This window comes from Dermochelys coriacea, chromosome 1 (genome assembly GCF_009764565.3).
Source record: "Dermochelys coriacea isolate rDerCor1 chromosome 1, rDerCor1.pri.v4, whole genome shotgun sequence".
Lineage (NCBI taxonomy): Eukaryota > Metazoa > Chordata > Testudines > Dermochelyidae > Dermochelys > Dermochelys coriacea.
In genome coordinates this window covers 172,249,911-172,264,685 of record NC_050068.2, presented here as the reverse complement: position 1 = coordinate 172,264,685, position 14,775 = coordinate 172,249,911, and the positions used below count along the sequence as shown (strand labels likewise).

Sequence of the window (14,775 nt, the reverse complement as noted above, 5' to 3'; positions counted from 1 at the left end):
GCTGCAATGATTGCTACCTGCTTGAAATCTGTAATAAACCAGCTGCTGTTCTAGATGACTCCCAAGGTCTTCCATAAAAATAATTCAAGTCAAGTCAATAATTCAAGACTCTGCTGTAGCATTATTCTGATTCACTGGACATTAAGGCATAAGCAGGTAGCAATACTCTGGAATTTTCTGCTGTTTTCAACAGGTGCATGGATAGAATACATTTACCTGAAGAGTATGGGGAATGTTGTGAATGTACCATCCAGAAGGGAGCTTCCATCAGCTTCTGCACGTTGATGGCTGTTGTGAATGACAGCCCTTTCTCATCGTCAAAGGTAGATTCTCAGACTAGGAATTGTTCGTCACTTATTTTTTTTGGACTTCTGGAATTTTATCCTATCCAATTCAACTCAGTTGGCAACTCTTCTCTTCTATCTTGTTACTTCAAGGACCAGCTTACTGGGACATTCTATATCTGCTGGTTGAGATGTCTGGTTTGAACTTTTTGCTCTTTCATGGATGACAATTCAACAGAAACTGAAAGCAGCAAGTTTCCTGACAATGGCTGTGTTTCATGAAATTCCAAAGATGATTCTGTTCATCAACTTCAATTACTGTGCCTCTTCTTGAAAATTCAATATCATGTGTTCAAAATATCACTAGACCATATAGTAATGGGTGCTTGCTTGTATAGTTAGGAACTATCTGACTGCAGAAAATGGAAGAATGAAGAACTAAGCATAAAGTCGAAGTGTCTTCTTGTTTGGGCTCTGCTACTGTTGACATCTGTGACTGCTACTTTGGAAGATTTCAGACCAGAAATATTGCAAGTGTTGCAGAGGTTTTTATGTGTTTCCTGGACAATTATGGGAATGTATTTAAGAAAAAAAAATGTTTAAATACTAGACCCTTGTTCCTTCATCATTTTGGTAGCTGAAACATGGCATTCTTTGTATCCAAAACAACACTGAAATATATCACAGAAGGTGCAAGTTGTCAGTGAGAAATGCCTAATCTCTCTATACAGTGACAGGCACTGAACTCTAATAGAGTGATATGGGGAGTCATGATCCTTTAGTCATAAAAACAAGTTTTACACTCTAATATGAGAACAAATAAAGTAATTTCAACCTGTCTAAATGTTAAATTTAGGGATTTTATTAGAGATCTTGTACTTGTCCTTCAGTAATATAAAATAGATCCTTTCACAGTCAAATGCATGAATACTGAGCTCTATAGGAGAGAAGATAATCAACACAATGTCACAGCTGCTCTCACCAGACAAACAATACTATCAAAGCCCAGCCACAATCCAGTCACCATTTCATGCAGCTGTTCTCACCTGCCACGCTACTCCCAGCCAACTCAAAATGTACATTCTGGAAAATGTACAATGCCATCTCATTTGGTCCAGTAATCCCACAGTTGGAGTTAGAGAAGGGTTTGATCAATCATACTCAACCAACAAATATGCCCCCAAGTCATACCAGTGGCAACCTGCTACAATTGTGAAGCAAGAAGAAAAGAAAACAGTTTCCAACCATCATCTCATTGTGCACTATCCGCCAACACAAAACAACTGAGAAATTATACACTTGAATCTGTAACATCACTGGAATCTTGCCCCGGAGACATTCTCTGTATCAGAGCACATGATTAGTCCTAAAAGTTGGCTTACACCAAAAGCTGCTATTTTCTTTCCCTGGATACTGTTCTCTTAGCAATTTCCTCGAGACTCCTGAAAGCAGCATGTCTCCTCTGGAACCCTTAGATATGAGGTTCTCATCAACCCCACTGCTCTCTTGGGAGCCTTGGAAGATGTTTTCCACCTAGCAGCCTGCCAATAATTGAATACATGGGACACCAACTATCAGGAGGAAGTTCCAGGGACCACAGCAGGAAAATTCAGGTAACAGATGATATATAAAGTAATACAAGTAATAATTAAATTGCAAAGCCCACAGATAACCAGGTAGCTACACTGATGTCATCATCTTAAGGTATTTGATAGAATTCACTAGGGGTGAACTGAATTTTGGGGCAGGGGTATTGTATTTATGTAGACAACCTCTCAACTTGATTTCTGTTTGGAAAGATTTTTATTTTTTTATCATGGCTCTACACAGTAATTAACTTTGAGCTCACTTCAGCATCTATAAAGAACAATCTCATTTTGCTTTTGACAGTTTATTGTACCTTGAATATTTAATCTCTAAGTCTTTGTAAATAAGGCTGATGGAATTAGATTGCTATCACTATTCAAAATGCTAGGGCTGGCATGCTGTGGGAGGTTAAACTTTCCAGTTCACTGAATAGGTTTTATGTGTTTCAGTCAGATTTCTTGGGATGGATTGCTTTGTTGAACTCTCATTTATCAGATCATTAGCTTCTGGTCCTACTTGAATACATTTTGAAAGTGTCATAGATCAAGATTTTGGAAATATAGTCAGCATTATTGTATGAGGTCATAGGGCCATACTGAGACCTCCCATAAGTGGGTGAAACTCCAATGTAGCCAATGCCACAGAATGTGTTCCCTTGTCTGGATTGTCCCAGGTTTTACTACATCAATTTTAAAATTACTTTATTTAAGCTGGCATATTTTTGAAGTATATGGTGTTCCAAATTTAGCTTGTTTTTTTGACATTTTTTATTCTGCGTAAATATACTAGTTTGTAAATTTCTGTGGCACAGTGTTCTCCTATGTGTGTATGACCGAAACAGAATAATCCAGAGAAGGGCCACATGGAGGGGAAAGGCAGCTATGCATAACACTCTCCCATCTGTATAGTAGCCTCACTCTTTTCCAGAAAAAATGGGCCCGGTAGAAAAAAGGGGTTCTGGCCTGGAGTAGAGGAGAAGAGACTGGGAGGAGCTACACTAGACAGTACATTCCCATCCAAGAACTGTAGAACACCACATTAAAAAGGGTTATATAGTAAGCTTAATGCTGCTTGAATCAGCATTCCTCTCCTGTGTTTTCTTGGTAACATCCTCCCACAGGCTGAGTGCCCACATTTGGGTTGGCAACCCACACTTGTACATCACCATGTGTATTGACTAATCCCGCCATGCTGCTGTGGCTATGTATGGGTATTGGGGTCAGATAAGCCCAGCAGGATAGTGCCTCTACATAATTGCCTGTGGGTCTGAAGTGTTCAAGCCCTGGAAACCATCCACAAAGATAACACAGTGATAGGCATCTGTATAAAAACCTAGATAGATGATGGGATTGTCTGAACTGCTTTTTCTGGGATCGCTTGCCCTCTATGCTCCTCTGGTGATCCCAGAGAACTGGGATGAATGCAGTTTATTAAAATACATATATTAGGTTTTTTTCCCCCATCTACCAGGTTTTACATGGGAGAAGAACTTTGGATAACAATTACATTTTATGCTACTTTTATGAAAGAGGCTATACAAAAAGCAATTATAATTATCATTTACATATTGGCTCTCCTGAGAAGAGAACCTACCATTTTCAGCAATTGGAAATGTTACTGCTATGCCATAATCTATTGCTGATCATTACGAACAACTTACAGCAGGCATTTGCTTCCTGGAAAGTGCCAGTCTGAGTTTATGTTCATCTATTGGCTAATTAATAAGTTGTGGTTTAGTATCTCACTGACTTTGATAATTTGTGCCCCAACTTAGCTTTTAAGACCCTCTGGATAAGAGTTTACTATTACAGCATTGAATTGTAGAACTGATTGCTGTTGGCCACAGTATAACTTCAAATGGGAATGACTTTCACCCTCATATGTTTAAGAAATACAAAGTACAGTGGTCATATTGAAATCATCATTTGACAACAGTTACCACATAATGATCTCAGCTACCACATAGATCTTCTCTTTACTAAGTATAGGAGATAGCTGTGGTATTAATGTCGTATCTCTGGACAAATTCTGACTATTTTAATAGAATTTTATATGTACATTAAAACGTCAACAAACTGAGAGTAAATGAGTAAACTAATTTTGGTTGGTAGCAGTGACATAAAAGCATCTTCAACCACTATTCTAGGCCTAAAGAGTTAGCAATTAATTTCCTGAGAAACACAATGGAATTGAAATAGCAATGAACAAGATACTATAATATATATTTTCTAATTATCAAATTATGTCAATGAAGATTAATAAATAGAAATATTTTTATATAGACATGTCGGTTTATTCTTGAAATACTGTATATTCCAATAGCATTTTTATTTCCTCCACCTATATCGTTTTTAAACCTAATAAAGCCATACTGGTGACTTATAAAGGAAAAGTAAACAGAGTAATCCCTGATAAAGCCCACTGGGTTATGACTGAGGTAGAGGACCTGAGTATCAGAGCAGTAGAGTATCAGAGTAGAATATTCACTTTTATAGGTAGGTAGTTTTGATGGCCCTGTTTCTAGCCCTAGCATTGCAAAACGCTGTAACATCTTGATTAGTTACTATATTTGGGTAAATTCTGCTCTTAGTTGTATCTGTTTAACCAATTAACTATAGTGGGTTTGCACAGGTGGAACAGAGAGAAGAATTTGGTCTATTAAATTTATTTAGAATTTTATAAGGAGATTTGGCCTTGCTGACCATTTCTGGTGGTTTGGAGATAGTCATAACTTCTTACTCTTCTAACAAAGTAAATAGACAAAATTCATCTGAAACTTAGAACAATGAGGTATGGTGGGCAACATTTATAAAGAAAATATTTGCTTTATTTATTATATACTTCTGTGGTGATAGTCACTATAATGTTTTAACACACAATATCCTGCCATGGCATTACAGTCCAATTACAAAAAAAAAATACAATAAAACGAACTTTATGCTAAATTAAATGTTTCCTATATAATGTTTACCATTGTATATAATGTTGATCATTGTGTGTGTGTAATATATTTTCCTTTTCTGAAACCATTATGCTATAAATACACAGAGAAACCAGAAGTCCTTAGGCAAAATTCCAATTGATTTCAAAAACATATGCTTTGGATTCATTGGGATTATTCTAAGACTTTGCAGAAATATTTTCTGTATTGGATAGTCATACTTCTCATTTTGAGGAACATCATTCATTTTAGCGCCAAAGAGACCTACACTGGACATATGTAGTGTGAAAAATTATTAAAATCTATGTACTTCCAAAATAAAGAATCAGGAAACCGAAGTTACTGTAGGAATTATTTATGCTTGAGGAATAAATCAGATATCATCTTAAATTTCTTCCATGAATATTTTTTTCTTTTCCCTCATTTTGGGGCTTTGTTAAACACCAAGTCCCTAATTTCAGCTTCAGCAGGTTTAAAGGAGTGGCACTGGTAATTAATAAAGCTATTGTACTGCTACTTAACAAATAATAGTGAAGATGTTTTTATTATCAAAAACAAACAAATGGGATTGGCTGGGGCACATGATTTATGAGGAGAGACTGAGGGAACTGGGCTTGTTTAGCCTGCAGAAGAGAAGAGTGAGAGGGGATTTGATAGCAGCCTTCAACTACCTGAAGGGAGGTTCCAAAGTGGATGGAGCTCCCCTGTTCTCAGTGGTGGCAGATGACTGAACAAGGAGCAATGGTCTCAAGTTGCAGTGGGGGAAGGGTAGGTTGGATATTAGGAAACACTATTTTACTAGGAGGATGGTGAAGCACTGGAATGGATTACCTAGGGAGGTGGTGGAATCTCCATCCTTAGAGGTTTTTAAGGCCTGCCTGGACAAAGCCCTGGCTGGGATGATTTAGTTGGAGTTGGTCCTGCTTTGAGTAGGGGGTTACTAGGTGACCTCCTGAGGTCTCTTCCAACCCTAATCTATGATTCTATGATTTATATGAATAATGGAAATATTCACAGTTCCATTAGATAGTATTATAAATAAAAAAACAACAACAAGAATTGGAAGGGATACAAACCCACCATCCTTCAGAACATAACCCAACTGATGGAGGAACTTCAGTGCTAACCATTTTAATTCTGTAATTGTTTACTGAGGCTTTTTTGCACCTTTTCTCCAAAAGATGTGGTAATGGCCACTGTAGGAAACAGGAAACCATTGCCCCAATCTGTTTGTAAAAGTCATACAGTAAAATAATTTTAGCAGATATATTTGTCTAGAGATAATATAACACATTACAATTTATCAGGGAGAATTTGTTGCACTGTACAATGAAAAGGTCCTTCATCATTGTTTAAATGGACCTTTTTTAAAAAAAGAAATTGCTTTCTTTTTGCAGGGCTTTAGTAAACCAACAGTGCAAAGACAATATTTGTCTTATGCCATCTCTCATTACTCGGTGTTGATGTATCTCAAAGGATAGATTTAGATTCTTCTAAGGAACAAATGCATTATTGTATGTTTATCAGAATTAAGAAGGTGTAATTTTAATGATGAGACCTATATTTCAATCAGAGTTTCATGGTCCTGAACAAGAATGTTGCCCCCTGGTATTAACCCTTAAAATAAAATCAGAAAGAGTAGTCACTGAATGTATTGTAAACTGCTAAAACATTTTAGCTTCAATTTATTTTTTAAACAGGAACAAACTTGATGTAGAATTATCCGTTTGTTTATTTCACTTTTTAAAGTAGAACCAATTAAGCAGCATCCAAACAAGTAACAACAGCCATCAACTTTAACAAATATTAAAACAAAAATTGAAAACATGCCAGATCTGCAAATAAATAAATAACAATATTTTAAAAACAAAATTTAAAAAAGATTACAACAAACGAATAAACAAAAAAATCTACACAAAACATATGTATCAAGATCTTTTAATCTAGTAATTGTTCAGTAGTGACTGTAAATTCTGACATTTGCATGAATGTTCCCAATGACTTGAATATATGCATTTGTTTGTTTAATATAATTTGCAGCATTTAAGATTGACATAGTAGGAGATAGTAATCTTGTTTTACTTCTATCAGTTTGAGGGATTTTAGGGCAAATTCTTGCACTGACATCTACTATTGCAAACCCCTGCACCCATGCAGAATCCTATTGAGTTTGATGGGACTGTGCACAAGAAATGAGATCTGTGCTATTAGATTCTGAGGTGGGATCAGGATCACAGGTTTCTTTCTTTCATGATTCCGGCATATACGTTGCTGATATTGTGTTGATGTGAACAATTCTGTGAACTGATTTGCATGTCATTTTCTTTCATTAACTCAGAAAATAATCATATAGACATGAGGTAAAATCCTTCAAACAATAGCAGCCACAATAGGAATACTTACGGTAATAAGAAGTAGAGCCCAACAGCAAGTATATACAGGATAGGACCTCAGAGTGTTTTAGATGTTTAAAGTATTGTACAACCATTAACTAATTACTCCTGACAACAATCCTGAGAGGTAGGTATCATGTCCCCATCTCACAAATGAAAGAACTGAGGCAAAGAGGTGAAGTGAGTTGTTGAAAGCTATAAAGCAAATAAACTGCAGAGTGAGGAATAGAATTGAGGAGTTAAAAACTACTAACCCTTTGCTCATTCCTCTGAACCATGTTACTTCACAGAAGTTAAAATGCCACTGTCAAGTACTTTAAAACATTTTTCAATGTCTATTTTATTTTTCATACCCTTATAGGCTTGTACATTACATTTTTCTTCCTACCTGTTCTGCCCAACCTCAATATATCCTCCCCCACCCCCAGGCTGGCAAATATTGAACTTGTTTTCCTGGTAAAGCAGAAGCCAACATGTTTTGTTTGTTTGTTTGTTTTGTTTTGTTTTGTTTTGTTTATCACAGTTTACTTCTATGTTATGTTATCATCAGTATCACAGTGAAATCCAGTGGTTCACAGAGTGTTTCCAGACCACAATTTCTCAGTTAATTTGTACTTCTATCAGAAAAGCTAAATCAATAGCTGCTTTTTCATTTTTGGATTTTTCAGTTTCTTACTGACAGGAAGGAGAACTGAGAGAGACACTGTAATCTTATTTACAATGATTTTAAACCAGTATAATCCCATTGACTTGATGGGAGTTACTCCTGATTTACAACAGTCTGAGTGAGCTCAGAATCAGGCCCTTTATAATTGAACAGATAGATTATATCAATCTTAAAATAGTAATTTGGGGGTTTAATTACTTAACAGTGTTCCTTTAAGAATGTATTTATTCCCTTGACCATGGAGTCTAGAATCAGAGCTTTTCTTGTCTTTAGATTTTTGTTTTAACTTGTATGTTTGACAGATTTTGAAATTGCTTAGTCATTAATATTTATTTCACTGTACATTGAGATGTTTTCACAACAAATACTGTACATTCAGTCATAATTATTAATGGTGTTATATATAAAACAAATACACATATACATATGTATCTATATATAAAATCCTTTCTTTTTCTTGAATCAATGTAAACAGAGCCCAGATGGCCGTATAGAAGTCAAAGGGCAACATGGAAAATCGTCACTGCATATTAAAGATGTGAAGTTGTCAGATTCAGGGAGATATGACTGTGAAGCTGCAAGTAGAATTGGTGGGCATCAAAAGAGCATGTACCTTGATATTGAATGTAAGTTCTAACACTTCATTTTCTCTTTAAATTTGTTTTAAAAGAAAAAAAAGATACATTCTTAATAGAAGATCAAATTTTACTGGTAATTCATGCTTAAACTCGAATAATTTAAGAAAAAGTGTCCTTCCAAAGTTAGCAATTCTGAACACACAGGATGAAATCCTGGCCCCAGTGAAGCCAATGAGATTTTTGCCATTGGCTTCATGAGGTCAGAGTTTCACCCATAATGATATTTTGGTGGTTTCCCTCACTGCCATACCTTATGACTGAACTTAGAAACTTTTTCAACACTTTCAGGCTGGTGGAGACTAGCTGTGAGTGCAAATGGTTTGGGGAATAAAGTAATAACTCATCTAAGCTGCATCTCAGTCTTGAAGTGAAGTTTCTAAAGTTAAAAATGTCTGGAATATTCTCTACCTCTCTCTCCATTACGCTCCTCTCCCCCCTCAACTATTCTCCTACTTTTGTTATAACCATTCTTGGAATTCAAACATGTGAAAAATCCCCCCACCCCCACTGATCCTGCCACTTCCAATCAAAATTTTGTTTGGTAGAAACTTCACAAGCGACAGGAGTGATATTCGTTCATCAGTATCTGAGACTGATTGGTATATTGGGCCTCATCCGAAATCCACTGAAGTCGATGGGCATCTTTCCATTGACTTCAGTAATATTGGATTGGGTCTATAGTGGGGAGGAAGGGAAAATGAGTAATGATTGTTTTGCTGTTTCTGAATCCCAGTTGGGTGAATCCTAAAGTAGCGTTGACAGAGATCTCACAGTAAGCTGTATGTGTCACCTTTCAGACAGGAAGTGAGTCCAAAAAGACAAATGAAAAATATTCAGACTGAAGAATTGGAGCAAGTAATTTATTCTGGATACAGGAGATGGAGAGATTTGCCAACACAAATAGAACTAAACAAATACAGTAGAAGCTGTTAAAATGAACTGTGAAAAATAGATTTAATGCAGTTATTCATGAACAATACTCATTTGAAGACTTCTGAGATTTGTGAAATTTGTGAAATACTCTTACGTTTTTGAGAGTGTACTCTCTTAAAATATGCATTCCTTGAACATCTCAGTGTAACCCCCCAGTGCACAGAAAATTTATTTCTTTTGTGTACATTTTAATTTAAAATGCTTTTGCTGTGTTGCTGGTGTAAGGAATAAAAAATGAATACTCTGATGTGTTCCTTTAAAATCCTGTCATTAAGATCTGTTTTCCTGTAATACAGATCTAAGGTGACATGAAATATATTGTTCAATTGAAATTATAAAGTGGCTACTCTTTTAAAAAAATCAATTTTACTTCTGCTTTTATATTCTATGTCCAGTGTAGAGTTATCCAATTATAGAAGTGGTTCATGGGCCACATTATGTGAAACATATGAGCTACAGAAACTTAAGAGCACATTAGAAGCACAAAGTTAATACTGAAGGGCACAATAACATAATCTCTAGACGAATACAATGGAATAATGTAGTCAAAGGTCTCTGTCAAAGTATGAGTTTTAGTATGATAGCAGATGTCCTAAATTGAATTGTAGTACCGTCTTCCTTCTCAATGAGAGGCAGTAGTATGGTAGATTTACTTTTAACACTTAAATTAAACTAATCAGGAGGTATTAAATGAGAAAATTTATTGGCATTTACTGTTAAATCTGGATGTGGTTAACTGCTCAAACTAATTTGAAATGCCAGAAAACTTTCTACAGTTTAAATTGAAAAATCTTTGAACCCATCGGCAAGTAATTGGTGGGTAGGTTGGTTTGTTTGGTTTTTTTGGACAATTAATATATTAGCACGATTTAAGATGACAACATTTCAAATGTATAATGCATGACTTGTTGTTTTGACTTCACATAGCATTATATGATTAGACCTGATGAAAATACTTTATCACTTTCAGTGTTTTATTGACTCTTTACGCTTTTTATATTAACTTTTGAATATTTGTAATATTAATACTTAAGAATGGTTCTGTGAGACTGATAACTGAAGTACAATATTTATTTCCAGAGCAAGTGTGCTCTGGTAGCTGGAGTGCAAATTTCTCCACATTGCCTAAACAGTGAAACTTACTCATGACATGAAGTATACACATATAGTGATGAGAGAATAGTTCTGTCTTCATGCCCATCCTGATTAGACTGCCATTTGTAGTGAAGTTTTTTATCATGGGAACACTTGTCCATGAGTAAATGTACTGAGACCACAACTTAATTTGCCCAAACCACAGAGATCTTGCCAAATGATAATGACTTCTACTGACCGTAGTCATATTTAAATTAGTGTCCTAGGGATGAAAGCATCTTTATTCCAATATCAATCTCCCAAGACATCCAGTTCCCATAATAAAACATTTTTTTAACAAAATGGTCTCTTCAAAATTATCTCTTCAGAGGACACTCTTGCTATTTTTTACATACCACAATCTTGTCAAAATCATCAGGAAGAAAATGTAGTTCTCTCCTCCACAAATAAATTCCTTTTCTGTTGCTGTAACATCCAGTAGCTGCCTCTTGTTTCCAGTCACTTGATGATATTTGGGCTGGAGATCTCCTCTGACAACCCTACTGTTCCATCATTAAATTATGCTGCACTCCCACAGCAAAATGGTGAAAAGGAGTGATTCTTTACGAGATTCTGTGAAGTCTGTATTGAACAGGTTCTTTGTAGAATCTTTGTGATTTTCCAGATTACTTAAATTTATCGACATTTTCAGCAGTTCAATAGTAATAACAACAATGTCCTTTACACCTTCTAAGTATTTTTAAAAACAAATTAACTAATCCCCATACAATTCTTGGAAATAGGTACTATAATTATTGTATTGCACACTTTACTGAAAACACAGTATTCCCCATTTTACAGATGAAGAAACTCAGATACAGAAGTTAAGTGACTTGCTGAAGGCTAAAGAGAGATTTTCAGGAATCCCTGAGTCAATGTATTAATCTACCAATGACACACTGGGATTATCCCAGAGTTTTTAATTCCTTGGTTTATATATTAAAATAGCATATGCCTTTGCATATTTTCATTAAAGCCAGAGACATAAATGTATAGTACACTGTAATTCACGACCAATACTAATGTTGTTCCTAATATATAGAAAGCATAAGCAAGAGATTCTTTAGGCTAGTGTTTTCCAAAGAGTCGTAAAGGAGTTAGGCATGCAAATTGAATTTCCATGGGATTTGGGCTTCTAACACTATTAGGCTCCTTTTTAAAATTGCAAGATTACTACACAACTAACACTTTAGTGTTTCTAATTAATATTTTTAATCTCTTTATTATGAGAATCTGTTTGTTCTCATGGGTGGCAGGTATCATAGGCCAGGGAAGGTTAAGCCTCCCCTGACCAGGCCATGGCCCTACCCATGTTGCATCCCGAGTCCCTGCCCTCCCTTCCCCTCTACCTGAAGCCAGCAGGGACTCAGCTCCAGCTAGTGGCCCTGAGCTCTGGCCTGCCAGCAGCCAGGTGTGGCCCAGGGTGGTGCTGGGGCCAGTGGGTGGGGTGTTGGTGGAGCCAGTGGCTTCATCTGGCGCTTGGGAGGGCCAGGGCTCCTCTGGCCAGTGGGTGGGAGAAGAGGGCAGAAGAGGTGGGGGGCAGGCTAGTCTGCCTGATGGTGGGTGTTCACCTGCCACCCTTGTTTGTTCTGAAAAAAACGAAGACTAGAAACGTGAAGAAATCCTAAAAAAAGCCCAGAATCCTGACCAAAAGATGGAAATCTTCCTCACTCTAGTAATAGTGCACACTGATGTCTTGAAATGGTTGTTACAAACTGTTCAGCAGGATAATTAACATTTGTACTGGGTTGTCATCAGTGGGGTGGTTTGTAGAGCAATCAAGCCAGCACAGAATTTGGTCAACCCCAAATGACCATTTTAATAGTCTGTTCGTGCCTCTGAAACTTCCTCTGTCCTCATTGAAATCAAAATGATGCACTGAGAACATGGATAAGGGAGATTACAGATGCATGATGTGCTGCCATGTCCAAACAACGAGGACTTTCTTTGCACAACTGAAGTTTTGGGGGAGGGATAGCTCAGTGGTTTGAGCATAGGTCCCCTAAACCCAGGGTTATGAGTTCAATCCTTGAGGGGGCTATTTAAGGATCTGGGGCAAAAATTGGGACTGATCCTGCTTTGAGCAGTAGGTTAGACTAGATGATATCTTGAGGTCTCTTCCAACCCTGATATTCTAAGTTTTTGTTTTTTGTTTTGTTTTATTTTACCTAGCACCATAAACTTTAATATCAAGGTGCTGAATGCAATGTGTTACATATTTCATGCAGTAATGAGATTTGAACAAGTGATTTCCAGACATATGTGCTTTCATAGCAAAATATTACTTTGTGGAGAGAAAAAAAAGAAATCGTCATTAAAGCATTATGCTACTGCTGCTTTTCTTTGAAATGATATTAAACATCATCATTGCATAGTTTCTCTCATCTTGCTGACGTTGTGTTCAGTGCTACAGAATGAACAAAGAAATGATATTACAACACACCACAAAATGTATCTGTAAAGAATCCTATACAGTGCCTACGATGATTCTGTCATTAACATTTTCTTTTTTTCTTATTGGTAATAGAGTCATTGTATTTGTCTGCAAGCTGAAGTCAACTTCATTAATGGAAGAGCACTACATTTAAGATGCTGAGCAGATTATCCTCTTGGACCTTTTCACTTTCTTTTATGTTAGTGAACTGTACAGTGTTGCAGTTTATGCAAATTCAGTGGCTCTATGCCATTTCACTTTAAAGCTTTTCAAAGGTATTGCATTACTTAAAGGCAAGTTGAACTACAAATGAGGCCCAGCCTAGAGAACTGATTGAAAAGCAGTGCAGATAAACCCAGACATTCAGGGTTTAATGTAATAAGAACAAATGACCTAGCATGTTTGATTCCAATTGATATTCCATTTAAGTTATGTTTGTACTGTTATATATTACTAATGAGAGTAGAAATGTATTGTTCCAATTCACTTTCTTTTCATAGAAGCTGATACAAGAATTTCTTTTTAGTAGTTGGTCTCCAAGCAAAGTTATAATAGGCTGGCTCTATCCCCTTATATGTTAATGATCATTATGCATCTCATCAATCATATACCAGATTCCTCCCAAACTTCTATATACTGACATACTGTTACCTAGAATTATAGGATTTACTATATGCTAGGCTCACTTGTGTTCCTCTTTCTTTTCATTCATGAATAATTCTAATCTTATACATCATATGATAATCTTGCAAAGTCTTAATACTACTGGGTCACTTCACTGACATGACAATGAAGTGAAGTGGAGAAGGACCGTTAACAACCTGAACAAAGACAAAATAGCGAACATGCTCATGCTGACAAGCCATACAATTTTTAAAAGAACCTAAGTGACAGAGGAGTCTAAGTCCATTTTCAAAAGTGCCTTAGGAACTTAGGAGCCTAACTTCCATTGAAAAAAGCCCATTGGGATAGATCTTTAAAGGTATTCAGGCATTGAATTGAAATATGCAGATAGGAGTCTAGTAGGATTGAAATTAAAGGGAATTAAGCACCTAAGCAGTTTTGAAAATCCCATAGGGCTCCTATCTGTATCTTTAGGCACCCAAATGTCTTTACAAATTTGGCCCTGTGAGTCTAAGCCACTTATGAACAAGGGATTTAAGATGTCTAGGATGAGCTGTGGGGAAGAGGAAGGGTAAATATGTATCCTATGATTAGAGATTTCATTGAGTAGGTTAGGAGTTAGGGTGAGGTTGATAAAAAAAACTTCTTAATTAAAAAGAAAGGAAAAGGTCAGGATTAATCACAGTTTAGTCTTAATGGTGTAAACCATGCAGGACTAGAGAATAGGATGTTAAACCCAGAGATATGGCATGGGAGATATTTAAATGGTATCAGCTGCACCCAAGAGGACACAAGTATGAAAACATTTAAAAATATTTTCAAAGCACCCATCAAACCAGGTACTGTTAAAATAAAATTGACTTTGGTTATGCAGCTCCTTGTCAAATTATGCTCATAATTGTTTAATGTAAACTACATTAAAGAAATGTTGAGGTCTTAATATGACAATAAAACCCAGGAAATCTATTAAAACTTGCAACTTTTACTTTAACCTTGAACATTATGCACAGCTGTAGGAACAAAAAAGACCTAAAAGGAATTAAAAGTTTTAGGTGCATGAGGAAAGGATTGGGCACATTACATAGGATCTAAAAAAACACTACTCCAAGACTCCTAAGGAGAGAAAGGATGGTCTTGTGG

General features: G+C 36.3%; 1 protein-coding gene across 4 annotated transcripts in view; it reads left to right on the top strand.

Moving 5' to 3' along the window:
* Positions 1-14,775, top strand: part of NCAM2 (neural cell adhesion molecule 2) — a 530,111-nt gene that overhangs the window by 355,852 nt on the left and 159,484 nt on the right. For all 4 annotated transcript variants that reach the window (XR_006279367.1, XM_038379539.2, XM_038379548.2 and 1 more), the window contains exon 9: positions 8,348-8,498. Coding sequence is in view for 3 of the 4 variants with exons in the window: in XM_038379539.2 (XP_038235467.1) it covers positions 8,348-8,498 (151 nt within the window). In the remaining variant the exon portion in view is untranslated. The remainder of the gene's footprint in view (positions 1-8,347; positions 8,499-14,775) is intronic.